Below are 25,742 nucleotides of genomic sequence, written 5' to 3'. Positions count from 1 at the left end.
CTAGGAGGAGAATGGGGGGAGGGGAGGCAGGGGAACAAGAGGGGTTAGTGGGGGCAGGGCAGGCAGTGTGTGGGAGGGGTGACAGGGAGGAGGAGGGAGGGGAACAGAAGCACATTGGGGGTTGTGGGATGATGGGGAACAGGGACAGCGGGGAGGTTGGGGCAGGGGAACAGGAGGGGACAGTGGGGGCAGAGCAGGCAGATCGTGGGGGGCAAGGAGTGGCGTGGGGGGGCAGGCTGACCATGGTGGGGGGGCAGGGAGGGAGGCACTGGGGGGCAGCACAGCTGTGGGCGAGGATCTCCTGTCCATGTTCCCACTTGGAAATGTGAGACACCAAGTTGTTCAGGAGCCAGCCCAAGCTGACCAGAGGGGCCCGCTGGCTGCTCTACGCTGGGGGGAGGCCAGGGTGAACCCCTACTCTGCTGGCGGGAGGGAGGGAGGGGCAGGAGGAGCGGAGACGCCCGCAGGGGGGGTAGGCAGAGAGACAAGGAGACTGGTTCTCCAGGGGCTGCCCCATTCATCCCTCCCTAGTAATCTCTCTGGTCACAGAGGTCCTTTTTTTGGAATCATTTCGCAGTTCTGGTGTGAAGTATCATTTTCTGGCACTATTCATTTAGATGGGTACAGTGGTGGGAAGTTACAGAGGCTGGGGGGAGTCCCACAGCAATTTATGATGCTGAATCTGCAGAGTTAAAAGTCTGTTACCTTTAAAATACAAATTGTCAACATCACCTGCTGAACTATATAAAAACAAGAGGGATTCAAATCCCGGGCTTCGTTCGCAACTTCGGTTGCCTACATTAACCACCCTAGTTCGAACTAGGGTGGTAGTGTAGACATACCCTGTGATACTGGGAGTGAAACAGGGACAGCTTGGCTCCTGAGGGGGGCGGGGCCTGGGCAGAAGGGGTGGGGCTTGGGGACATGGTGGAGGGTTTGCCCCCCCCCCCAGCCCTACCTTCACCCACTGCCCATCATCTGTGTCTCCCACTTTTCCCTCTGCAACACCCCACCTGGGCCCATCCTTAACCCCGGTTCAGGGTCCACTTAATGTGGACATGCTAGTTCGAATTAGCAAAATGCTAATTCGAACTAGTTTTTAGTTCTAGATGCGTTAGTTCGAATTAGCTTAGTTCGAATGAACTAATTCGAACTAAGTTAGTTCGAATTAGCGCTGTAGTGTAGACATACCCTTATTTATTAGTTCCCATAATGTAAGAACTAGAGGACACCAAATGAAGTTAATGGGTAGCAGGTTTTAAACTAACGAAAGAAAATTCTTCTTCACACAGCGCACAGTCAACCTGTGGAACTCCTTGCCACAGGAGGCTGTGAAAGCTAGGACTATAACAGAGTTTAAAGACAAGCTAGATACATTCATGGAGGTTAGGTCCATAAAAGGCTATTAGCCAGGGGATAAAATGGTGTCCTTGGCCTCTGTTTGTCAGAGGCTGGAGAAGGATGGCAGGAGACAAATCGCTTGATCATTGTCTTCGGTCCACTGGGGCACCTGGTGCTGGCCACTGTCGGCAGACAGGGTACTGGGCTAGATGGACCTTTGGTCTGACCCAGTACGACCGGTCTTATGTTCTTAACACGACAAAGGGCTGGCGGCTCCCGGCCCTGGTGCTGCTACGTTGCCGGATGCCAACCCGGGGTTGCCGTGGCGATTTGAAGGGCTCCCGACTCTGGCCTTTGCCAGGGTAGCTATTGGGAGCCGGGAGCCGTTTAACCGGCATCCTGCTGCCTGAGCCCCTGCCTGGGAATTCGGTGGCGGGGGCAGCAGGATCAACATCGAAAGGGGCCGGATCTGGTCCCAGGGCCGCCCCTCGCCCAGCCCTGCGCTAGGCGCTGTACAAACACACAGCACAAAGTACAAGCTGCTCAGTGAGACTCAGGGGGCATCGTCCCCCCTCCCCGCCCCTCTCCCCTGCCCCCCAAGAGGGGGGCACCCCTGTGCTGAGGCAGGGAGCCTGTGGGGTGGCAGGACTAGTGGCTCTGGGGTGAGGGTCTCTCTCAGCAAGCGCGGGGCTGCCAGCCCGTGGGGCAGGCGTTGGTCTCCAGCCAGGGACATGGCGGGGGGGGGAGGTCCCAATCCCTGGGGAAGGGCTGGAGGCCCCTGGGGACCGAGAGGTGCAGGGCGCGGGGCCCATCACACCTAGGAATGAACATGGGGCCCCCAGAGCTGGGAGCAGCAGCTGCTGCTGTAGGGACCATTCTGGGGGCTCTAGGGACCCCAGGCCTGGCCAGACTGGCCCCGCGCCCGCCCACTGGCCCGACGTGCTGGGGAACCGCAGGCCCGGAGATTCTGCCAGCTCAGGAGGAAGTGAGTCAGTTTCACTTCATCGCCGAGTGGGAGGCTGAGCCAGGTTCCCTGCAGACAGTGCAAGAGCATCTCCTCCGCCAGCCGCTGTGAGAGCCGCTCCCAGGTGAGAGGGCTGGGACTGGGGCTGGGATTGGGAGCCCTGGTTGTGTGTGAAGGGGGGTGTCTGGGCCTGGGCTGCCCTGGCTGGGGGGAGGCAGCTGGGGCCAGGACCCCGCTGGGGCTGGTAAAGACAAGCAGAGTTCCCGGGAGTGGGAGAGAGGGAAAGGGAGAGAAGAGAGTGTGTGTGTCTCTCTGTGTGTGTTCCAGTGTGTGTGTGTGTGTGTGTTTGAGTGTGTGTGTTTCAGTGTGTCTGTGTGTGTGTGTGTGTGTGTTTGAGTGTGTGTGTGTCTGTGTGTGTGTGTGTTTCTGTGTGTGTGTTGCAGTGTGTGTGTTTCAGTGTGTCTGTGAGTGTGTGTGTGTTTTAGTGTGTCTGTGAGAGTGTGTCTGTGTGTGTGTGTTTCAGTGTGTCTGTGAGAGTGTGTGTGTGTGTCTCTGTGTGTCTCTGCGTGTGTGTGTGTCTCTGTGTGTGGGGGGGTGTCTGTGTGTGTCAGTGTCTGTGTGTACATGTGAGTGTGTGTGTCTGTGTCTCCTCTGTGTGTCTCTGCGTGTGTGTGTGTGTGTGTGTGTGTGTGTCTCTGTGTGTGGGGGTGTCTGTGTGTGTCAGTGTCTGTGTGTACATGTGAGTGTGTGTCAGTGTGTGTGTGTGTCTGTGTGTCTGTGTCTCTGTGTGTCTCTGCGTGTATGTGTGTGTCTCTGTGTGTGGGGGGGTGTCTGTGTGTGTCAGTGTCTGTGTGTACATGTGAGTGTGTGTCAGTGTGTGTGTGTGTGTGTCTGTGTGTCTGTGTCTCTGTGTGTCTCTCTGTGTGTGTGTGTGTGTGTGTCTCTGTGTGTACATGTGAGTGTGTGTCAGTGTGTGTGTGTGTCTGTGTGTCTGTGTCTGTGTGTCTCTGCGTGTGTGTGTGTGTCTCTGTGTGTGGGGGGGTGTCTGTGTGTGTCAGTGTCTGTGTGTACATGTGAGTGTGTGTCAGTGTGTGTGTGTGTCTGTGTCTCTGTGTGTCTCTGCGTGTGTGTGTGTGTCTCTGTGTGTGGGGGGGTGTCTGTGTGTGTCAGTGTCTGTGTGTACATGTGAGTGTGTGTCAGTGTGTGTGTGTGTCTGTGTGTCTGTGTCTCTGTGTGTCTCTGCGTGTATGTGTGTGTCTCTGTGTGTGGGGGGGTGTCTGTGTGTGTCAGTGTCTGTGTGTACATGTGAGTGTGTGTCAGTGTGTGTGTGTGTCTGTGTGTCTGTGTCTCTGTGTGTCTCTGCGTGTGTGTGTGTCTCTGTGTGGGGGGGTGTCTGTGTGTGTCAGTGTCTGTGTGTACATGTGAGTGTGTGTCAGTGTGTGTGTGTGTCTGTGTGTCTGTGTCTGTGTGTCTCTGCGTGTGTGTGTGTGTCTCTGTGTGTGTGGGGGTGTCTGTGTGTGTCAGTGTCTGTGTGTACATGTGAGTGTGTGTCAGTGTGTGTGTGTGTGTGCTGTATCCACGTTCTTTCTGCTGCACCGTGCTGGCAGGGTCTGGCCTGGTGTGTGCATTGGAGGGGACGGTGAGCTGGCCGAGAGCCAGACAGGAGAGCAGCGGCCGGTGGGTGGGTGGTGTGTGGGGGAGCATTGCTGCTGGGACTGGCCTTGGTGTTGGCAGCTCCCCTGGCCTGAAGGAGTCCCCGTCTCTCCGGGGTTTGCTTTGGGCTCAGCGCCCCCCTGCGCCGATTGTTCCTGCGCCCCCCGGTCACATGGGGCTGGCGGCCCTCGGAGCTCGCTCAGTCTGAGGCTGGGGCCCTGGGGGATGGGTGGCAGGACTGCTGGGGGCACACGGGGGCCCAAGGGGGCAGGTGCACCCACCAGCGCCATGGGCAGGAGTCTCTGGGGCAGCGGCTGGTGCCCACAGTCAGGGTCCAGCCCCCTGCACTCACCGGCAGCATCAGGGGAAGCAGAGTGTGTGTGGGGGGGGGTCACATGGCTGGTGGCCCTCTGTGTCACCCCTCACCAGTCACCCCTGCCAGGAGTGGCTGGATTGGGGGATGGGAGGGCAAGGAGTTGGAAGGGGCTCCCCCTATGAGACACCAGGAGATGGGGGTGACCCACTGAGTCACAGTGTAACTGCTCAGGCAGGGTGGGGGGGGTCCCTGGGTGAATCACGTGCTCAGTGGAGTGTGGGTGGGTGGGGCGAGGAGCCCTGGCCTGGGTGCGTGGGGACGCCAGGGGGCAGTTGGCATGAGAAGTGACCCAGAGAAGCTTTGGGCCCCAGATCTATTGTCTAAACCGACAAGAAGGGATCCTCCTCCACCCCATTGGCCTGAAAATGCTGCAAAAACTAGGGGTGTGAGATGTGGATTCATCCAGCAATTGTGTAACTGCGCACAATCATCGTGGTTACACGACTATTCCATAGTCCCTGGGGGTGGGGCTCAGCAGCCAGTGTGCTCCTGGCCCCGCTCACAAGGAGCCCCCTGCTGCCCCACACTGTCCATAGGGGGCCTAAGCTCCCTGCAGACAGAGACTTCATCAGCATCCCACCTGCCCCCTCCGTCCGTGCTGCTGCCTCTGATACAGAGGCAGCAGCACGGTGGGAGGGGGAGACAACTCGACAAAGCCAGTGCTTGTGGGGAGGTGCCTCTTGAGCCCTGGCTCCTGCCACCCCCTGCCTCTGTGGGGGGAGCAAAGAGGGCCAGGTGGCTCCACAGAGCTGGCATTCAGGAGCCGGCTTAAAAGCTAACTCCCCATGTGTACTGGTTCCAGCCTCCCCTGTCACCCTCCGTGCTGCTGCCTCACTATCCGTATGAAATCCAGGGGCTCCAACTTGGGAAGGGGGTTACTGCGCCCCTAGTCCCCCAGACATGGTACCCTGGGCTGTGCTGCTCTGAGTCGGGATGGAAGAGGGCAGTCGATTAACCGATAAGCAAAAGCGTATAGGTGAATGCTCTAGACTACCCGCATTTCCCTCCCTCCCCCAGCCAGTACATCTTTTAGCAGGCTGGCCAGCAGCCCAGCCCAGTCCTGGCTTGTGATGGGTCCAGGAGCTACTCCCACTGCGGCTTTGCATTTAAAGTGTATTAGGAGCCAGGCAGACAGGGAGCCCGGCTCAATTCCTGCTCATGCCAGTTCTGGGAGCACAGACCCTCTCTTCCCCCAGACAGGGGCTGCTGCCACCCTGTGCTGCTGCCTCTTTATCAGAGGCAGCAGCATGGGGTGACAGGCAGCTGGTCCACAAGGGGAGCTGGTTTTTAAACTGGCATCCCACGTTGCTGCCTCTGATACAGCGGCAGCAGCGTGGAGTGGTAGGGGGCTTCTCGGGAGTGGGGCTGGATCGTATTGGCTGCTGGTCCTACCCCTGGGGACTAAAGAATAGTCAACTAACCCGATAAGAATTCATGAGGTTAATCGACTGTTCAATTAACCGATATTGAACATCTCTAACCCTGAGGCCACCAGGAAGGGGGCAGGTGAGAGGGAACATGACAAAAAGCATCATTCCCAAAGCAAGTTCCAGCCAACCTCTGGACTCAAACCTGCAGCTCATTCGCCACTCTCTGACCGGAGCGCAAATGAGACTGCAGCCTGTCTACCCTCCAAAGTCAGACCCCAGCTCTGCACGGCTGCCCCCTGTTATTTTTTTATATATATTTCAGGCATGTGTGGGGGGGATCCAAAGATGCTGTTTGTTCTCCTGCCTTCAGTGCCAACAGTGAGGGGTAGAAGCACAAAATCTTAGTAAAGGAGGTTTTTTAAATCCCAAATGAAAGCGCTTTCAAAATTCCTGCTGGGAAGTGTTTCTCCAAATGACTCTTTCTTCCAAAACTCCCCTTAGGTTTGGACAACCCCCTTCCCCTCCCCTTTTTTTTGTTTGGCTGGAAAACACCAGGGTCAACAAAGTTTCAACCATTTTTCCTGGAAAGGGTGTTTGGCCTGGTGCCTTGTGCATGGAGGGAATATTCCAGAATGAAGTGTCTGGTGCTTCTCCTCACCCTGAGGGAATGGCTGGTCTCAGCCTGGAGCTACACCAGGTAGTTATTTCGAAATAACAAGCGGCGCGTCCGCACTACCCAGCCCCCTATTTCGAAATGAGGGGCTGGTTATTTCGAACTAATAACTCCTGCGTCCCACGAGGAATAACGCTTATTTCGGAATAGTTATTTCAAACTAGCAGTCATGTGGACACCCCAGGGCTGTTATTTCAAAATAACGACTCCCCAGAGTCATTCAAAGTAATTACAACCCGGTGCTTCGTGGGGCTCTAAGTCGAGGTAGTGTGTCCACATTAAGGGCACGTCTACACAGAAGGTCAAAAGTTGAATGAAGCGAAGCAACTTCAGCTACATCAAATGCGTAGCTGAAGTCGAAATAGCTTAACTCGGCTTTTGGCACTGTCTGTACGACAGGGAGTGGAAGGGAGAACACTACCTCTGAGGTGCCTTATTCCTCGTGAAATGAGGGTTACAGGAGTTGGAAAATGAAGTCCTCCAGCTCGATATTATAGTGTAGAACTACACTACGTTATTTCGAAATGACGTCAGTTATTCTGAAAGAACCTTGCAATGCAGATGTACCCTCAGGCTACGTCTACACTGCACAGTTATTTTGGAATGAGCTATTCTGGAGTAGTTATTCCGAAGAAGCTTATTTTGAAACAGAGCATCTACACTGCAGGGAAGCCTCAGAATTAATCCGAGGCAGGCTCCCCTAATGTAGACGTGCTATCTTGAGTTAGAGCCCCGGGGGATGGGCTATTTCGAAATAGCAGAAGTGATGTCTGCTCAGCCCCTAGTCCAAAATAGCTGTTTCGGAGGAGGCATTACTCTTCATAGAATGAGGTTCACATAAGCCAGAATTATCTGTCTCTTATTTTGAAATGATTCCAAAATAACACTATTGCTGTGTAGACACTCACATAGTCATTTCGGAATAACAGCCCTTATAACTTTGCTGTGTAGACACAGCCAGAGGGAGCCTGCCCCAGACTACTTTTGAGTCTCCCCTGTAGTGTGGACACCTCTCTTTCGAAACAGTTATCTTGGGGGCTCTTATTTCAAAATTATTTCCTAGGCTATATTTGGAAATGCCCAAAGCAGGAAGACAAGTCCCATCCCGCCTTTTCCTGCCTCGCCATTCAGAAACCAAAAGAAAAAGGCGGGCTGTAATTCTGGGAAATTACAATTCTGGGAGGGCTGGAAGTCAGAGAGTGACCTAGGAGGAATCAGAGGAGTGTTAAAGGCAGTGTCAGTGCCTGGGGAGGGAATACCTGGGGGAGGATTGTGAGCAGGGGGCTGCTGTGTGGGAGGGCGCAGGGCTGCACACGGGGCGAGGGTGCAGAGTGGGGAGTTCAGTCCCCTTCTGCGGAGGCATCGGCGCGTAAAGGCTCCATTGTGCACGGAGGCAGCACAGGTGGGGAAACTGAGGCAGGAATGCACGGCAAGCCTGGTGCTTTGGGTCCCCCCTTTTTGAGTACCAGCTCTTCCCGCAAACAGTCCTCCTCACCCCAAAGCTTCCCCCGCAGCCTGACTTCCCCCTCCCGCCAGAAAGTGTGGGGGGGTGAGCAATGACTGCGTGTGAAGGCATCAGAGGACTACGAGAGGCTAGGGCAGGCCTGGTGGGGAGACGGGCTGTGCTTGGGGGGAAAAGCCAGGCTATCATGCCATGGGAGAAGTTGTATCCAGGGATCCTCATCAGAGTGCCAATGGGCTCCTGCCTCAGTTTCCCCTGCCATGTGTCTGAGGCAGCAGCACTTTGGGGAGCAGTTTCAACCTCGCCGGGGGTCTCTGAACCCTTTTAAGAGCTGGGAAGGTGGGATCCAGTCATCTGCCCGTGGGAACTTCCCATGCCCCATATCCCAGGTGGACAACAGGGATGTCTCTGTGACTCTCCAAGTGGTGGTCCACAGAAACAGCCCTTTACACATTTTGGCTGTTCCCTCTTGTGCTGCAGATCCGCTGATTGCTGGAGAAGATCCACAGAGACTCCTGGCCCCGGCTGAACAGAACTGACTCCCTACACCGGTTAGCGCGTGAAATCGAGGAGCCTCGTGCGTGTCCCGCTGAGACGAGAGGAAAGAATGGATCTTGCTAGGGAAACGCTATGCAACGGCATTTATCCCAGTATCCCTGGACACCCCGAGGGAGCCAAGCCAGGTAACACAAGCCTGGTTCTCAACATGTCCATGAGGGTCTCTGGCTTTGTGGATTGTCAATGGGACCTATTCTGACACCCCCTCTCCTCCATCCACCCACCCTGCTACTGTGCAGAGCCCAGGCTAGTAAATCTCACCCACTGCTCCCTGCAGCTTGGTGGAGCCTGAGTTTGCAAAGAAGGTGCCAGTTTCTGTTTTGGTGCAGACAGGGTGTTGCAAAGACCACAGTGCAGGTGTCGGAGGAGTTTGGGTGACGTGTCTGTTGCTGGCACTGGAACACCTGCAAGTGCGAGGGTAGGCGTAAGGTGTTTGTGGTGCCTTAAATACAACTGTGAAAAATACAGGGAAACCAAACCTGTTCTCAGCCCCAGCTAGCCTGGGGACTGGGGTGAATCCCCCCAGGGTTAGCAGTTGGCATGCCAGGCCAGCCTGCTCCCTCAAAATCCAGGGGAGCCGGGCTCCTTCCTATGGAGATAATCCAGGAATGCATGTGGGGATAGGAGCATGGGAGAGCAGGGGCCCTGGTACACACACATCCCTCCCCTCCAGCCCACTGCGAGCCTCAAGAAGCCGGCCTGCCTCTAGCAAGTGACGGCTGCATAGCCAGGTGTCTCAGAGGGGAGCCGTGTTCGTCTGTGTCTGCAAAAACCACCACGAGACCTCAGCACCTTAGGGCAGGGCTGGGCAAGATGCACCAGAGGGAACCACCAGCTGTTCAAAATTCATAGTGGTCCATAGATGTTACCGTAGAACACTAGAACCGGAAGGGACCTTGAGAGGCCACCCAGACCAGCCCCCTGCCCTCATGGCAGGACCAACCACCGTCAAGACCATCCCTGACAGGTGTCTGGCCAACCTGCTCTTCAATATCTCCAGGGATGGAGACTCCACAACCCCCCCCCCAGGCAACTTATTCCAGTGTTTCATCATAGTTAGGAACTTTTTCCTAACTTCCAACCTAAACCACCCTTGCTGCAGTTTAAGCCCATTGCTGCTTGTTCTATCCTCAGAGGCCAAGGAGAACAATTTTTCTCCCTCCTCCTTGTGACACCCTTTTAGGTACTTGAAAACCGCTCCTGTGTCCCCTCTCAGTCTTCTCCTTTCCAAACTAAACAAGGCCAGTTCTTTCAGTCTTCCCTCACAGCTCCTGTTCTCTAGACCTTGACTCATTTTGTTGCTCTTCTCTGGATCTTCTCCAATTTCTACACAACTTTCCTGAAATGAGGAGCCCAGAATTGGACACAGTCATCCAACTGAGGCCTAACCAGAGCAGAGTAGAGCGGAAGAATGACTTCTCGTGTCTTGCTCACAACTCTCCTGATAACACAGTATCATGTTGGCTTCCCTTCCCCCCCAACAGTGTCACACTGCTGACTCATATTTAGCTTGTGGTCCACTATCACCCCTAGATCCCTTTCTGCAGAACTCCTTCCTAGACAACGAGTGGGGGGTGGAGGGTGCTAAGACTTCACGTACTCCCTGACCCGCAGGCCAATTAGGATCCGTGGACAACAAAGCCTCCTGGTCCTGCCCCTTCTGCCCAAGGCTCCACCCTTTCTGGGGCAGCCCACAACCACTTCAGAAATTCCCAAAGTGCCCCCACCCTTGAAAAACAATTGCCCCTCCCTGCCTTAGAGACTAACAAACTTATTGGGGCATCCATTTTTGTGGTAAAAGCCACTTCATCAGCTGCGTTGGAGTGGAAATTACAGAGCCAGGGATATAGAATAGTGTGGCAGGGTGACTCCGCTTCTGGGTCCTAATACCCCACTCAGGCCTACCTCAGGCTGTCTCAGTCCTGCATTGTTTGCCCTTGTCAGGATTCCAGCTCCAGTGGGAAAAGTTTTGGGCCAATGCCCCAGGGTCATCCTGGGCTGCAAAACCAGTCCTGTCCAGTTCTCCAGCTGGGCTCTCAGGCTGCCAGCCCAAGGAGGGCCCAATGACCCAGGTCTGCGGTGCCTCGCCCTCTCACCACTTGGCTGACCCTGGCAATGCTGCATTGCTTTCCTTGCTCTGCAATTCATAGTGTCAGCTCAGCTATTCGTGATATAGCTCATCTCCGCTCTGCTATTCCTGATATCTCATCTCTGCTCTGCACAACCCCTTCCTGCCGGGGGTTCATCCTTTTAACAGATTCAATACCTCGTGGAATGAGGTGTAACAGTTAACTCGAACTAAGGACTTAGTTCGAGTTAACGTTTGACTGCCTCCTGTAGCTGCGGGCAGTCAGTTCAGAGTAGGGGGATTTAAAAATGGCGACCGGATGGGGAGATGCAAAGAAAGCCCGGGATATTTAAATCCCAGGCTTCATTTGCAACTTTGAATGCCTACATTAGCCTCCCTAGTTCGAACTAGGGGGCTGGTGTAGACATACCCTGAGCTACCTGAGTTTAACCCGGGGTGAGCAATAATTTTTGGTGGGGGGGCACTCCAAGATTTTGGAAAGTGGTCAAGGGCCACACTTCTCTGTGGAGGAGATGTGAGGTCTAGGGTGGAGGCTGGGTACAGAACAGCGCATGGGGACTGGGGTGCAGGAGATGGCATAAGGTCTGAGAGGGTGTTTGTTTGGGTGGAGGAGGGGGTTGTGATCAGGGGCAGGAGAATGGGGTGCAGGATCTGGGAGGGTGTTTGGGTGCAGGAGAGGATTCCGGCCTGGGGAAGGGGGTGTAGAAGGGAGTACAGGGTCTGGGAGGGAGTTGTGACCTGGGGCACGGGGGTGCAGAGGATTTGGATGGTGACCTGGGGGAGGGAGTTGGAGAGCAGGGGTAGCAGAGGCAGGCTCTGGCTGGGACGCACTTACGTAGGCATCTCCTGGCCAGCAGCCCTGCAGCATCCCTAAGGCAGGCTGGGCTCCCTGCCTGCTGCAGCCCCACATCTGCTGCCTCCTTCCCTCAGGCTAATCTCTGAGCTCCTATTGGCTGATTGTATCCAAGTTAGTTCGAATTAGCGCTGTAGTGTAGACATACCCTTACTGATTCCCAGCTCTACCTTCCTGATTTTCTATACTCTGTCTCCCACCCTCCTCCTTTTTTCCCCCTCACCCCCCTCCCTCACCACTTCTCTCCTATTTATTTTGGATCTACACATCCTAAACTCATGACTCCAGTCATCTGAAGAAGTGGGCTGTGCCCACGAAAGCTCATGATCCCATGGTCATGTGTTGTTGGTCTATAAAGCGCTACCAGACCATGTGTTGTAAAGAAAGGTGATGGTTAACACCCGCTAGCTTCAACAACCCCACAACAGCCACCAACTACATGATAACATCTCTTTGGGGTATCTGTTGAGCCTCCACCAAGGCTGCCTTTTGGTGATGGTTGTCACAGAACAAGCCAGACCTGTGTTGCCAAGGTGTTAGAAGAAACCAGATTGTAGGTGCCTGTCAGAGGCGGCTCTGCCCCTTCCAGGATGGGGTCACATGCTGCGTTTGGGGGTTGCTCCCCTGCTATCACTGCTGTCTCTCCCGAGCTGGTGTCGCCCTGTGTCTAGCCCAATATCTCCAGGGCCAACCTCGTTTTCCCCTGGATGCTTTTCAGTGAGACGTATGACAGTCGGAGGCCACGTCTGTTGCTCCCTGATATTTGGGACACCGCAGTGGGAGTTGTGTCTGTCACATCTAGACCACGGTCTTCTTTCTCTGCACAGGGCCGCAGCGCACCCCCGAATGAGATTTGTGAAGGGGTGCGGTAGGGATAGGCGCGGTTGTTTTTTGGTTTGTTTGTTTAGGGTTTCTATGGGAGTTGGTTTTTTGGTTGGCATGTTTTTCTCATTTTTTACCGCTCTCCGAATCCTGTTTTTCAAAGATCTAAAGTAGAGATTAATAAGATGTTTCCACCGAAAGTCAATGCGGAAATTTTTCAGTTCAACTGGTTTTTTTAATTTGTTTTTTAATCTAATATAACTGAATCAAGCATAATATTTTCTGCTTTGTGAGTCATGTTCTCCTGTCAATGGATTAACTACCTAAGGTAAGCATCTGCCTTAAAGGTGGATGCAGGATAGAGGGACTCTTCCCAGAGAGGTAACTTCAGGAGAGAGTTGATTGATTTCTCATTCTATCTCCTCCCTATCATAGAATCCTAGGGCTGGAAGAGACGTCAGGAGTCATCGAATCCAGCCCCCTGCCCAAGGCAGGACCATCCCCAACTCAATCAACCCAGCCAGGGCTTTGTCAAGCCGGGACTTAAACACCTCTAGGGATGGAGCTTCCACCCCCTGCCTAGGGAACCCGTCCCAGTGTTTTCCTGCCCTCCTAGAGCAACAGCTTTTCCTAATATCCCACCTAGACCTCCCCCACTGCAACTTGAGCCCGCTGCTCCTCGTTCTGCCCCCTGTCCCCACCGAGAACAGCCTCTCTCCATCCTCTTTGGAACCCCCCTTCAGGGAGTTGCACCTAATATGCCATTAGCCTTCTTCGATATGGGCACCCTGTTGACTCATATCCAGCTTCTCAGCTGTAATCCCCAGGTCCTTTTCTGCAGAACTGCTGCTTAGTCCGGTTTTGAACTGGACAATCCAATATTTGAGCTTTCTGTTCAGGAAACAAATTGAGAAAATAGAAATGAGAAGATAACTAGAGGACACCAAATGAAATTAATGGGCAGCAGGTTTAAAACTAATAAAAGAAAGTTCTTCTTCACACAGCGCGTAGTCAACCTGTGGAACTCCTTGCCAGAGGAGGCTGTGAAGGCTAGGACTATAACAGAGTTTAAAGTGAAGCTAGATAATTTCATGGAGGTTAGGTCCATAAAAGGCTATTAGGCAGGGGATAAAATGGTGTCCTTGGCCTCTGTTTGTCAGAGGCTGGAGAGGGATGGCAGGAGACAAATCGCTTGATCATTGTCTTCGGTCCACCCTTTCTGGGGCACCTGGTGCTGGCCACTGTCGGCAGACAGGATACTGGGCTAGATGGACCTTTGGTCTGACCCAGTACAGTCGTTCTTATGTTCTTATGTTCTAAGATATCCGGTATTTTCTAAATAAGACGGAATGTCGATTGTGATGTAATGTCAAGTGTGTCTGGTATTTTTATTGAAACCATCTGGCAACCTTAGATCTCTGTGCTGCACCGGATACTGACTGGGATCTGGAGCTTGTGACTACGTCCTGGGGAAGGAAGAAGTAGAAAAAGCTGGATGGGGGGAGGCCTCCAGGTGTCAGACAATCTGCCTCCACTCCTTCCTCGTTGGGCCCAGACGTTGGGTTTGAAATGAGCAGGCCAAGGTCAGAACCACCAGAAGTAGGAGTTGAAGTTGCACGAACAGGCTCCTTAGAACTGCAGTTTGGGACGAAAATACAAGGCAGCTAAGAAAATTGCCTGAGGCGGCCATGGAATCACCATGTTGGGTAGACAGACACCTGTCAGGGATGGTCTAGACCGGGGCTACTCAACACGTGGCCCGTGGCCTGTTTGTTTGTGGCCCATGGAGTGTGGTTTGGGGTGATGGTGCAGTTTGTCCGGATCTGTGTTTTAGTAGCCCAAACCGAAATGGAGTCAATAGACTGGTCTTCTGTTGAGATGCGTTTTAGGCGTTAAATTCCTGCACTGTCCTTGCTTGTTAAAAGTGCTGTGAATAGGGGTGAAAACTGGGTAACTACTGCATTTTCTTAATATCAGCAGAACTGACTTTTAAATGGGGCCTGCGTGTTGGGTAGTCTTGCCTTCATCTTTGTATTCATGCCCATTAGTGTGAAAGAAGCGATTTGCATATATTTGCATATATATTTGCATGTATAAGCAACCACACTTACGTTGTGGCCCTCAGGTGTCCCCTGGTTATTTCCCGACTCTTTTTTTTATTATTTTGCTCAACAAATTTTCCCTGGTGGGTTTTTTTTTGCTTGACAAATTTTTATCCAGGTTTTTTTTTTTTTTAAACCATCGGGCAACCCTACGGGCTCCCCTGCACAGGTGATTGGTTTTTTCCACACTGGGGGTATGATTTAAAGGGGAGATCATGTGACCAGTCGTGTGCCTGTCCCCACCAGCCCCAGCTGTCCACCCAGTGCAGGGCCACATGTTTCCTGCAGGGGAGGGAGCTCCTCTCCCACCACCCCCCCAACTCGCTCCCTGCCCAAGTTTGGTTGCCAGTGAAACGTGCTGAGGCCCCTTCTGGGAATACGGAGCCAGGACCCCCCCATACACACCTTGCCCAGGGGCCCGGCAATCCTGTTAGCCCCCCCTGCAAGCAGCTGCCAGCCCGCCATGCTGCAGGGTGGTTTTCCAGCAATCGGAAGGGGCTGGTCCCATCCCTTCCAGGCTTGGTCCTGCCCCTTCTGCTCCCTGGAATCTGGGGGTGTCACCTCCCCCCCTCTCCCAACATCACTTGTAATAACACCCGCTGCTCCTCGAAGGTGTCCGGGGAGCCAGTGGACAGGGGGGCAGAGATGTGTCTGCAGGAGGGGGCCGGTTGGTTCCCCCATTATGCCTCCTCCCTCTCTCTGGCCCCTTTCCCCCAGCTCCCCTCTCCTTCCCCCCATGGCCAAGCTGCCCTCCACAGACCCCTCCAGCAGAGCCAGCATCTGCATGCGCCCAAGTAGAGCTGCGGAAGCCAGGTACAGGGGCTGGCAATGTATCTACAGCAGGGCAGCCAGGCAAGGGGGGGATGCCCTGACATGCCCCGTCCAACAGACGAAGCCAAAACTGATCTTTAACTGCCTCCCTTCCAAGGTAGACTCTGGGGATTTAAAAAAAAAAAGAGACGTCTCTAACTCGTGACAGGTCCCAACTAATATTTGCTTAACCTAACTGAATAGTAGTTTAATTGGCAAAAGGAGGGGAATTTATTACACTCCCACTGATTGCTCATACTGTAAATGCCCAATTTTGAGTGATCTAAATAGGAATTGGGGTTTTTTTTGTTTGTTTGGGGGTTTTTTAATGTGATTATTTTTGGTAAATCAAACCGAGACACTTGCCTTGACCTCTACGCTATGATTGTCCCTGCACAGACTTGCCAGAGAGCCAAACCAACACAAGAGGAGAACAGAAAGCCCCTGCCATATAAGTGTGTCATAAGAACATAAGAACGGCCTTACTGGGTCAGACCAAAGGTCCATCTAGCCCAGTATCCTGTCTGCCGACAGTGGCCAGCACCAGGGGCCCCAGAGAGGGTGGACTGAAGACAATGATCAGCGAATTGTCTCCTGCCATCCCTCTCCAGCCTCTGCAAAATGCAGGACAATGTAGCACTTTAAAGACTAACAAGATGGTTTATTAGATGATGAGCTTTCGTGGGCCAGACCCACTTCCTCTGATCAAATAGTGGAAGAAAGTAGTCACAACCATATATACCAAAAAGCTCATCATCTAATAAACCATCTTGTTAGTCTTTAAAGTGCTACATTGTCCTGCATTTTGCTTCAGCTACCCCAGACTAACACGGCTACATTTCTATCACTCTCCAGCCTCTGACAGACATACTGTAGTTCTAGAAATGACATAGCTCTGTCGACAGCTGGGGGTTCACGCCTGAGCCAGCATTGATCACGAGGGAGCTGCTACAAATCACAGCGGAGCAGTGGCCTGGCCCGGCGTGTCCCCTTAGCCCCGCAGGTATGAACCTGCCCTCCTAGCTCGTGCCAAACCCCTGATGCTGCTTTGCTGCTCGTTTAGGGGCACTAGCTTGATCCAAGCCTCTTCCCTAGCTGCGGCCCCACTTCCCCGCTGCAGGAGCTGCAGGTTTAGACATCACTCCTCCAAGTCTGTTCCATGCCCAATTCTGCCAGGCACTGGAAGAAAGGAAAAGGGCAGGAAGCGGTCGCAGGGAGTGGAGAAGGAGTCAGCAGCTAGGAATGAGGAGCGGTTAAGGAAGGAAGGGGTTAGCCATGGGAGGGAGAGATGAGAAGGGCAGGAAGCCAGCAGGGGGGAGGGAGCGGAGGCAGCTGTGGGGCAGTGCGGAAGCAGCAGCAGGGGGGAAGGTGTATGGGGAAGGAAGGGTCCAGCAATGGGCCGGGTGGGGGGAAGGGGCTATCGCCAAGCCCCCACTATTCCGGCACAGCTGTGATCCCAGAGGCAAGCCCAGGGTACAGCAGCCGCCCGGCTCCTGCGTGGGGTCAGCTCCCTGCTGCAGCTGTTGGGGCGCAGGCCATGGTGGGGGAACCCCAGCGGTGCTCCGGGGAAGAAGGGAAGGGCAAGTGGAAAGAGCGGTGGCGTCGTGACGAGTAGGAAATCCGCTGTCGTGTGCAGAAAAGGAGGGCTGGCGGGCGGGGATTCTCAGAAGAGCGACGGCGGGTGTTTCCTTTTGAAGGCTAAAATTTCCCGCCCAGTCATCTGGGTGGCCTCTAAACCCATGAGCGACGCAGCGGGCAAACCCCCGCGCTGTGTAACTAGTGCGTAAAGCTGTCACGGGGCGTCGTGTCACCTGGGGGCAGGCCCACGCCTGACCTGCAGGGGCTGGTGCCATCACTCCCTCGTGCTGTGATATTTATAGCTCCTCTGTGGCTTTCCACGCCCCCGTGTTGGTGTCGGGGCGGGCGGCCCAGGCTGAGCGGAGCTGTGATACTCGGCCGGCCTGGGGAGGACCCCACGGGACGGGGGCTGCGATGCAGCAGCCTTTGGGGGCAGCTCACTGGACCCAGGCCGCACTGGGGGGTCGGCCCCTTGGTGCTGCCCTGGCTGGAGAGTGACTGCAGCTCGCACGTGTGGGGCTGAGGCTCTAACGCTGGCTGGGAGCAGGGTGGCTGGTTTGCTGTGCTGGGAGCCAGGCTGGGTCTGGGGGGGAGGGAGAGGCTGAGCAAAAGCCTCTTGCTCCCCCCTCTATTCACCTGCCCTCTCTGTCCTCTTCCTTCTGTTGCTGAGGGGAGGTTTTCACTCTTCCCCCCCTCCCCAACTGCCCCCACAGGCCCTCACTGCCAGCTGGGATCCTGACTATGGAGTCTGGGGGGAGGAGGGATGATGTATCCTGAGGGGGCTCATATTGCACCCCCATTTACAGATCTGCCCCGTGTCTCTCCCTCCCCCGCACCCCACGTCCCTTTCTCCCGCCGTTCTGTGAGGCCAGATTTCCCCTGTCGGTGGGAAGGTGAGGCGAGGGCCCACATGTTCCGGCCGCATGTTTCCTTCTCCCACAGGCTGCGGAAATTCGCCCACCCCCTTCCCCTGTGAACTGCCAGCATCCTGTCAGCTGCTGGGCTGGGAATACAACCTCCTCCTCCCTCCCTGTTTCACTACTCACACCTGGCACTTTTGTGGCTTTCAATCACCCTTCTGGGGGAGGGAGGAATTTTTTTCCATTCACTCTCGGAGCTGACTTCTGAGGGAAGCATGGCCTAGTGGTTTGGGGGCCAGGCTGGGCAGCGGAGGACCTGGGTGTGATTCCTTGCGTAAACTTTGGCACAAGGTAGTCTCGCCCTGCCTCAGTTTCCCATCTATACCATGGTGCAAGAACAGTAATTCCCAGATAAGAGCTTATGTAGATACACAGGAGATTGGTTTATATTGGGGGCTGATTTAATTCCACCAGACCCAGAGGGTTCCTCTCCTCAAGGACTATGTAGGTTGGTTGTCTGGAGGAACATCCTGTCAGATCTCAGATGATCAGTGGGCAAAAATTCTTCAGAGGCAATGAGTCAGTTGCTGGGAATTTTTCCCATAAAAGTATATGTCTGAAACATTTTGCCCAGTTATGTGAATTTTGACTGGAAGGTTTCCAAGGTCCACAGCTCTCTGGTCACGTCTGGTCACAGAGAGCGTCTGTCCACGTTGCAGGAAAAGGTCTGTTCTCAGGTGGGGTGGATAACCCCCATTAGCTGACTTGGGTGAAATAGCAGCGAAGACACAGCGGCTACGGCTACACTGGCATGATTTTCCGAAAATGCTTTTAATGGAAAAGTTTTCCTTTAAAAGCATTTTCGGAAAAGCACGTCTAGATTGGCAGGATGCTTTTCCGCAAAAGCACTTTTTGCAGAAAAGCATCCGTGGCCAATCTAGACGCAGTTTTCCGCAAAAAAGCCCCAATCGCCATTTTCGCCATCGGGGCTTTTTTGCGGAAAACAGTACTATGCTGTTTACACTGGCCCTCTTACACAAATGATTTGCGCAAGAAGGCTTTTGCCTGAACGGGAACAGCACAGTATTTCCGCAAGAACACTGATGATCTTATATGAGATCGTCAGTGTTCTTGCAGAAATTCAAACGGCCAGTGTAGACAGCTGGCAAGTTTTTCTGCAAAATCAAATGATTTTGCAGAAAAACTTGCCAGTCTAGACACAGCCAGCATGATGAGCTACCAGCTCACATTAAAACATAAAATGTAGTCTGAGGTTGGACCCGAGTAGCTAACAATGTTCCCTCTGAGTTACTCCATCCATGCATGGAATAAATTTTATTTTGTGCACTGGTGCACGGGCAGATGTGCACCACCAATATAAAGACATATTGCACTGGGCGCTCTGCTAATCAGCCACGTGGCATTGGAATCCTCCCAACTGCCCGCCCAGATGCACGGCTTACAGGGAACACTGGCAGCTCACCCCACTTGCTTTAAAGGTCTTTGCTGTAAAATTCCCAGCATCTTTACTCACTTCCGCTGAAGAATTTTTGCCCACTGATCATCTGAGATCTGACGGGATGTTCCTCCAGAGAACGAACCCAGATAGTCCTTGAGGAGCCCTCTGGATCTGGTGGAACTAAATCAGCCCTCAGCATAAACCAATCTCCTACGCTATCAGATAAACTCGTATCTGGGCCCTATCCCCATTAAGGGGGGGCCCATCACAGCCTGGGAATGAGTCTACTCTTGCAGCACCCTTGTGCGAGAGGGAATTACTGTTCTCCGACCATAGCCCAGATGGGAAACTGAGGCAGAGACTTCCACGTGCCAAAGATTACATAAGGAAACACACCCAGGTCCTCCACTGAACACACCTGGTTCAGCAAGGTAGCTGCACACAGGAAGAACGTTTAAAATGCTCAGTTTCAGCCATAATGTATGAGAGCTAATTTGCACACTGAGGAAACTAGAAAGAAACTAACAGCTAGGCAGCCTGAGAAAAGTGTCTTGTATGGAAAAAGACAGTCACTGCTCTCCCCGGAGCAACCCACCCTCCCTTGCGAGAATCAGCACACATGCAGACTTAGTGTCGGGAGGAGGGGCGCAGGCTGGGCAGGGGGCCCACACTGAAGAATGAGGGTGAGTCCCACATTCCCATCCCTTCTCCCCTGTGAGCCGGGATCCGCTCGCCCTTGGGACGTGTCAATTGTGGGAGAGTCCAGGAAGGCGCCATCAGTGGAATGAAACAGCCCCGTTCACGGTGGGTACGGCGGCTGGGCGACGTAAGCCGCCATTGGTGCTGTCGTCCCTCTTGTGACCAATGAAACCGTTGCATGCAAATCGGGTCTAGATTAAGGCAGCTGATTGGCTGCGTTGCCGCTGATATCACAATGGTGTAGTTCTCGGCAGGGCATGGATATAGCCCGTATTGTAGCTGTGCACCACAGGGGTGTCTGTTAAGTGTAAGTGACCTACAGTCTCAAACTTGGGTGAGGGATCTTGGCGATAAAGGAACAAAACCCTCTCTCCGCCCCGCTTGTCGCTACCACCGTCCCTTCGCAGTGACGCTGTAGACACGGGAGGATCCAGAGTGAGGGACAATTCTGGACCCTTTGCCCTAGATCAATAACCGCTCCTAGCACCAGGGTAGCACAGACCCTGTGTAGCCACTGACTCCAAGTGCCCCAGTCTCAGGAGAACTAAGGGCCTCTTCTCTCTTTCAGATAACAGCCGTGGCTGCCAGCACAGGAAACAGGTGGCATATACAGTCGCACTGGCGGTTGTACTTGTCGGTCTCATTGTTGCCATTGCGGTTCTGTCAGGTGAGTGGCTAATCCCGGTGTGTGTGTGATTGGTTTACAGCTGCATCGCACAGGGCAGAGAAAAATTCCACGCTCAGAGCAAGACGGTTAGGTCACACCGACCCCGGTATAGACTCGGGCTGCGCATGGTTAACCGGTTAACCAGCAAGGATCACCTGCCGGTTATGGTGAACAGGGCTGGAACAGCTTCCCGCCTGCCCGCAATGAGGCACCGTGGGCCTGGCCTGGCCCGAGCAGCCCTTGGCCACAGAACAGGGACCACACCACCCCCATTTAAGCAATTAACTGGTTAAACATCATGGTTAACTAGTGAACTGATTAACCGGGATTTTACATCCCTCGTGTAGACACGGTTGGATGGACAGAAGGATCCTTTTGCTGATCTAGCTACAGCCTCTGGGATGGGGGGATTAACTGCAGCGAGGGGAAACACCCTTCCGTCGATGCAGGAAGGAGCTACACTCCGGCACTACAGGGGCCCGGCTGCGGCAGCATGGCAGGGCCCCTGTGATGTAGCAATCCCCATAGTCACTGGCTCTCGCCGCGCAGGTATCGGCCGTGGGCGAGGGGAAGGCGTCTTCTCCCTGCTCCCACCTGTAGCCGGTGATGACAAAACGGGCCCTGGGAACCGTCTTCTTGACACCGTAGTTCCCATGGCGACCCACGGGATCCCCCGCAGTGCAGAGGGACAGGCACGGGAATGGAATTTCGCCTCCCAAACCTGGACAGTTTCAGGTGTTTGCCCCGCGGAGACTCCCCTGGCCTGGCCGTGTGGCTGTGGCTGTTACCAGATTATAGACCAGGGCTGAGGAAAGTCCAACCCACGGCCCAACGGCAGCCTCCAGCAGGCTCCTGGCCTGTCCGGTCCCTGCATGCTGCTCAGAGTGGCTGGCACCAGGGGCCTGCATGTCCCTGTGCACCACTGTGAGCCAGGGGCAGGTGGGGAGAGGCGCCGTCCCCCACCCCAAGCTCTGTTCTGCCCTCAACGTCCATCCCACACCCCGCACTGCCTCCACAGAAGAGCGCGGCCCTCGACCACTCGCCAAAGTCTTGGAGTGGGGGTCATTTGCGTGGGGGCGGGAAGAGGATTATGAGCTCTGAACTGTGTGTTTTTCTCTCTCTCTTTCAGTGCTAGTATCTAAAGCCCTGCCCCGGTTCATGCCCTGGTGCCCGGACGGCTGGCTCGGATACCAAGGGAAGTGTTACTATTTCTCCGAGGCTGAACTGAGCTGGAACGACAGCCGGACGAACTGCTCTGCCCTCGGTGCGGCGCTGGCTGGGATTGACAGCGAGCAGGAGCTGGTGAGAAGACAGACAGACGCAGAGTCTGTTGGTGACAGGGGCTTTGCCGGAGTGATGGCCAAGGTCTGCAAAGGACTCCGGGGCTGTGGCCCCAGGTGTCTAAAAGAGCCTGAAGCTGCAGGATGAGGACCCTGGTTGGCATCTGTGCTCCTCAGGCGCCATTTAAGAGCAAGGCCTCTCGGAGAGGGAGCTGGAGTTTCCATGGTGCCTGGGCCTAGACTGCTGAGTGGACTCGCCTGGGAGCTCAGGACCGTCCAGACCCTCCCCACCTGCTGCTCCACGAGCAAGGTGCACGTCTGTGGCCTGCATGCTCGGGTATCAGTGTAACCCACGGGTGAGGGGACCACGCTTTCCACACTGTGATGGCCCACAGTGGATCTGAGCCCTCACAGCCCCTGACTGCACACACACACGCAGTGTGGACACCTCCAATAACAAACCCCACCGAAACAAACCTCTCCACTGACACCCACACACAAGCCCCCCCCTCCCTGTGTGAGAGAGAAGGACTCTCGTGTAACATGTGAATCGCCTCATGTCCTTCATGAATGGCAGATGCTCTGCTACCCGGGGAAATGTGGAACCAAACTTTGTCCTTTCTCTCGGTTCCAGGCTTTCATGATGCGATACAAAGGCATCTCCGAGCATTGGATCGGCCTCTGGAAAGAGCAGGAGGGGAAGCAGTGGAAGTGGGTGAATGGGTCTGATTTCGACAGCCCGTGAGTCTTTCTTTTCTGTCTGTTTTGGTGGCTGTGGTGCTGAATCGAGACAGAGCCAAGTTTTGCCATGTACATACTGAAGGAGAAGCAAGGGAAATCTGTATTGAGAGGATCCAAAACTGGGATCCAAAGGAAAAAAAGGATCTGCGGATATCCATCTCCAGAGCCAGGGATGTGGTGGCTCAGGGATAGAGAATGTGGATATCTGTGTTAGCGGGTGGTGCCTGGTTTGCGCCACTCAATGTCACCTCGCACGGTTGTTTCCTCACACGATGCCCACAGGATGCCATTTTGTTCTACAAAATGGCGTCCTCCTCGCCACCGGACCTCGCCTCGCACCCTGTGGACGAGGCTGCGCTGAGTGGCGGAGGCCGTTTTGGAGAGCAAAATGGCGTCCTCTATGTAGGGTTGCCAGCTAGTTTCACAAAAAACACAGAACATGGCGGGGAAAAAAATTGGTTGAGCAGCCAAAAAAAAAAAAAGGCACCAAAGTTATTGAGAAAAAAAAATGGTCACTGTGCCTTTAAATCCCCATGCTCTCCCTGCCCCTACCAGATGCAGCAGGGGAAGAATACCCCAACAAGCCTTCTGTCAGAGAAAAACAAAATACCAGACATTTTACACGTCCGGTATTTTCTGGGGGTTTTACCTGGCAACCCTTCCTCTATGCACATTCAGTGCACGGGAAACCACACTGCATCATGGGAGCTGGCCTAATCTGAGCCTGGAGGATGTGTGGCCCCTGCTGTGCCCCAAGTCCACCCTCCCTCTCCCCTGAAATCCCCCCATCCTGCCTCTTCCTGCCCCACCCCATTCCACCCCCTCCCCTACCTCTTCAGCCACTCCACCATTGTACCCTGCGTGCCCCGGAACAGCTGCTCCTCAAGAGGTGGGATGCACAGAAGCTGAGCCCAGGGGCACAGGGTGCGGTGTGGAGGCCGGGCGTCCTCCATGCTACCTGGGCTCCTGGGAGGAAATAATTTATTATAAGGGGGTCATGCTGACAGAGCTTTGGGGAGCCCCTGCCTCAGTGACGGGCAGTGGCGGGAAAGGCCGGTCGGTGGGGCTGACGACGGCTTCATGCTCTCTCCTTGCAGGCTGCTGATAAGAGGAGGAGGGGACTGCGCCTACCTCAATGACAAGTCGGTCAGCTCCTCGCGGTGCACCACTGAGAGAAACTGGGTCTGCAGCCAGCCCGATGCCTACACAGTCCAGCAAAGCACGACGCAGAGGAGTCAGGAACGAAAAAATCTCTGACAAAGGCTCACAGGGGGCTACTAGAGAAGGCGTCTTTCGCATCCAGTGCACCGGGGCTGAAACGTAAACAAACCAATTCTTTCGGACTGAAAAACAAGACCAGGAACAGGCCACCCAATGAAAAGCGAAATACAGCGGGACAATCGCAGATAGGGCCCCGTGCAGGAACAAATGAGGATCATTCATCTAGAGGCTCACCTAACTATCGCTGCTCAGGAGGAGAGAGGGTGATTTGCTGCCTCCATTCAAATCCAAGCACATTTCCCATTCAGAGAGGTCAGCCCCTTGCATGCAGTCACTGTCATGGTAAATGGCTGGGTGCAAAACCTCTCTTGAGGATGCAGTAGGTGACAGGAAAGCAAAGAAGACACAGGCATGTTTAAGGAACGGGCTACGGGATAATACAGAAAACACGGATGTCGCTGCGCAATTAAAAGGCACATGCTAACAGAAGGACAGCGCAGGTCAACTATATCCAATGCAGAGCTAGAGTTGGTTCAAGGACTGGGAACAAGAAAGATGTGAGGCGAGACGCGACTCTCAAGGGCTGAGTTTGGGGCTTTTTGTGCCAGATAATCGGGACAGGAACGAGAGGAGGAAGAAAGACTGGGACGGGGAAGGTCGACTGGGGAGCTGCTTTTCACTCCACCTGCGGCTACAAGAACAACAGGGGTGCTTGACAAAACAGAAAATCAGACAACTAGAAATGGATCAAAGGAGCCGTGTTTTCACACAACGCACAATTACTCAGTGGAACTCCCTGCCGCAAGATGGCTGTGAAGCCAACAGCCAGCAGGGCTTTTTTATTTAAAAAAAAAAAAAAAAAAAAAAAAAAAAAAGCACACAGGGAACTTAGAGGCTATTCTTCATAGGAGAGAGGAAATGAACAGGAGGTTCGCTGGTATCCAAACTTTCTTACTTCAGGGCATGAAGCATCATCTAAAGGTCTGGAAGAGTCTTCTCCAGCTGGTTGGTTGTTCCATCGCTGTCCACTAGGGGACTTCTTGGCCCCTTCTAGTGAGGCCATTGCTCTCATCGAAGAATGCACGACAGGCCTGGATTTCTTTCGCTGTTACTCTGGAGAACCCAGCCTGCTTGGATCTGGGACATTGCGCCTGGGCCGGGTGGATTTTCCCCCCAGGAAGGGCGGTGGGACAGTGGCACATCCTTAGGGCCTCCTAAGCCCGCTCCGGCTACCTTTCTGAACCAAGCTCCAGCCCTTGGGATCGGTTCCAGGGCAGCTGTTTCCTGCTGGAACTGCTCAGCGTGCAGGAAGGAGCATTTAGATGATGCAATGTGGGACTGATTCGTTTGATCTCATTTCACCGATTTATTTATTTATTTATTTTGTAGGACGCCAGTTCTGAGTAGCTACTAAGTCAGCTGCTAGGGGCCATTCGAACAACCTTCTCTCCCGCGCGCCTTCTTTAAGCGGGGGTGCAGGCAGGGGGCTTTGACGCTGTTATGACATCCCAGAGAAATGGGAAGCCAGCCTGGCTGAGCGCCCTTGAGCCGGCTCTCTCTAGATCCAGAGCTTAAATCCTTTATACGACTCCTTTTTTATTTTGAGATCGTGCAAGATCTCCTTGTTAAGCCAAGCTGGTCTTTTGCCATATTTTCTATCTTTCCTACACAGCGGAATTGTTTGCTTTTGGGCCCTTAACAACGTCCCTTTGAAATACTTCCAACTCTCCTCAGTTGTTTTTCCCTTCAGTCTTGCTTCCCATGGGACCTTACCTACAAGTTCTCTGAGCTTATCAAAATCTGCCTTCCTGAAATCCATTACCTCAATTGTGCTGGTCTCCCTTCTACCTTTCCTTAAGATCATGAACTCTATTATTTCGTGATCACTGTCCCCTATACTGTCTTCCACTTTCAAGTTCTCAACTAGTTCCTCCCTATTTGTTAAAACCAAATCCAGAACAGCTTCTCCTCTGGTAGCTTTTTCAACCTTCTGAAACAGAAAGTTGTCTCCAATGCAGTCCAGAAACTTATTGGATAGCCTGTGCCTCGCTGTGTTAGTTTCCCAACATATGTCTGGATAGTTGAAGTCCCCCATCACCACCAAATCTTGGGCTTTGGATAGTTTTGTTAATTGTTTAAAAAAGGCCTCATCCACCTCTTCCAC

General features: G+C 53.8%; 1 protein-coding gene across 2 annotated transcripts; it reads left to right on the top strand.

The window, feature by feature from the left end:
• The first annotated feature begins 1,565 nt into the window (after positions 1 to 1,565).
• Positions 1,566 to 25,721, top strand: LOC102458635 (C-type lectin domain family 2 member B-like). 2 transcript variants are annotated; one of them, XM_075914182.1, is made up of 6 exons: positions 1,566 to 2,429; positions 8,320 to 8,522; positions 20,238 to 20,336; positions 21,466 to 21,638; positions 22,251 to 22,357; positions 23,455 to 25,721. In XM_075914182.1, the coding sequence occupies exons 2-6, from the start codon at positions 8,447 to 8,449 to the stop codon at positions 23,612 to 23,614; spliced, it is 615 nt and encodes a 204-aa protein (XP_075770297.1). In that variant the 5' UTR covers positions 1,566 to 2,429; positions 8,320 to 8,446; the 3' UTR covers positions 23,615 to 25,721. The 2 variants fall into 2 exon arrangements, with proteins under 2 accessions (XP_075770297.1, XP_075770298.1); XM_075914183.1 differs by lacking the exon at positions 1,566 to 2,429 and having other exon boundaries at positions 4,973 to 8,522.
• Positions 25,722 to 25,742: the final 21 nt, after the last annotated feature.

This window comes from Pelodiscus sinensis, chromosome 32 (genome assembly GCF_049634645.1).
Source record: "Pelodiscus sinensis isolate JC-2024 chromosome 32, ASM4963464v1, whole genome shotgun sequence".
Taxonomy (NCBI): Eukaryota; Metazoa; Chordata; order Testudines; family Trionychidae; genus Pelodiscus; species Pelodiscus sinensis.
Note: the sequence above shows the minus strand (reverse complement) of the source record. Positions and strands in the feature narration are given on the sequence as shown.

Excerpts from the sequence above, each read along its gene's own strand:
- LOC102458635 (XM_075914182.1), top strand. The coding sequence starts at position 8,447 with ATGGATCTTGCTAGGGAAACGCTATGCAACGGCATTTATCCCAGTATC. Across the intron at positions 8,523-20,237 it reads CCCCGAGGGAGCCAAGCCAG|ATAACAGCCGTGGCTGCCAG; the intron begins GTAACACAAGCC and ends TCTCTCTTTCAG. Across the intron at positions 20,337-21,465 it reads TGCCATTGCGGTTCTGTCAG|TGCTAGTATCTAAAGCCCTG; the intron begins GTGAGTGGCTAA and ends TCTCTCTTTCAG.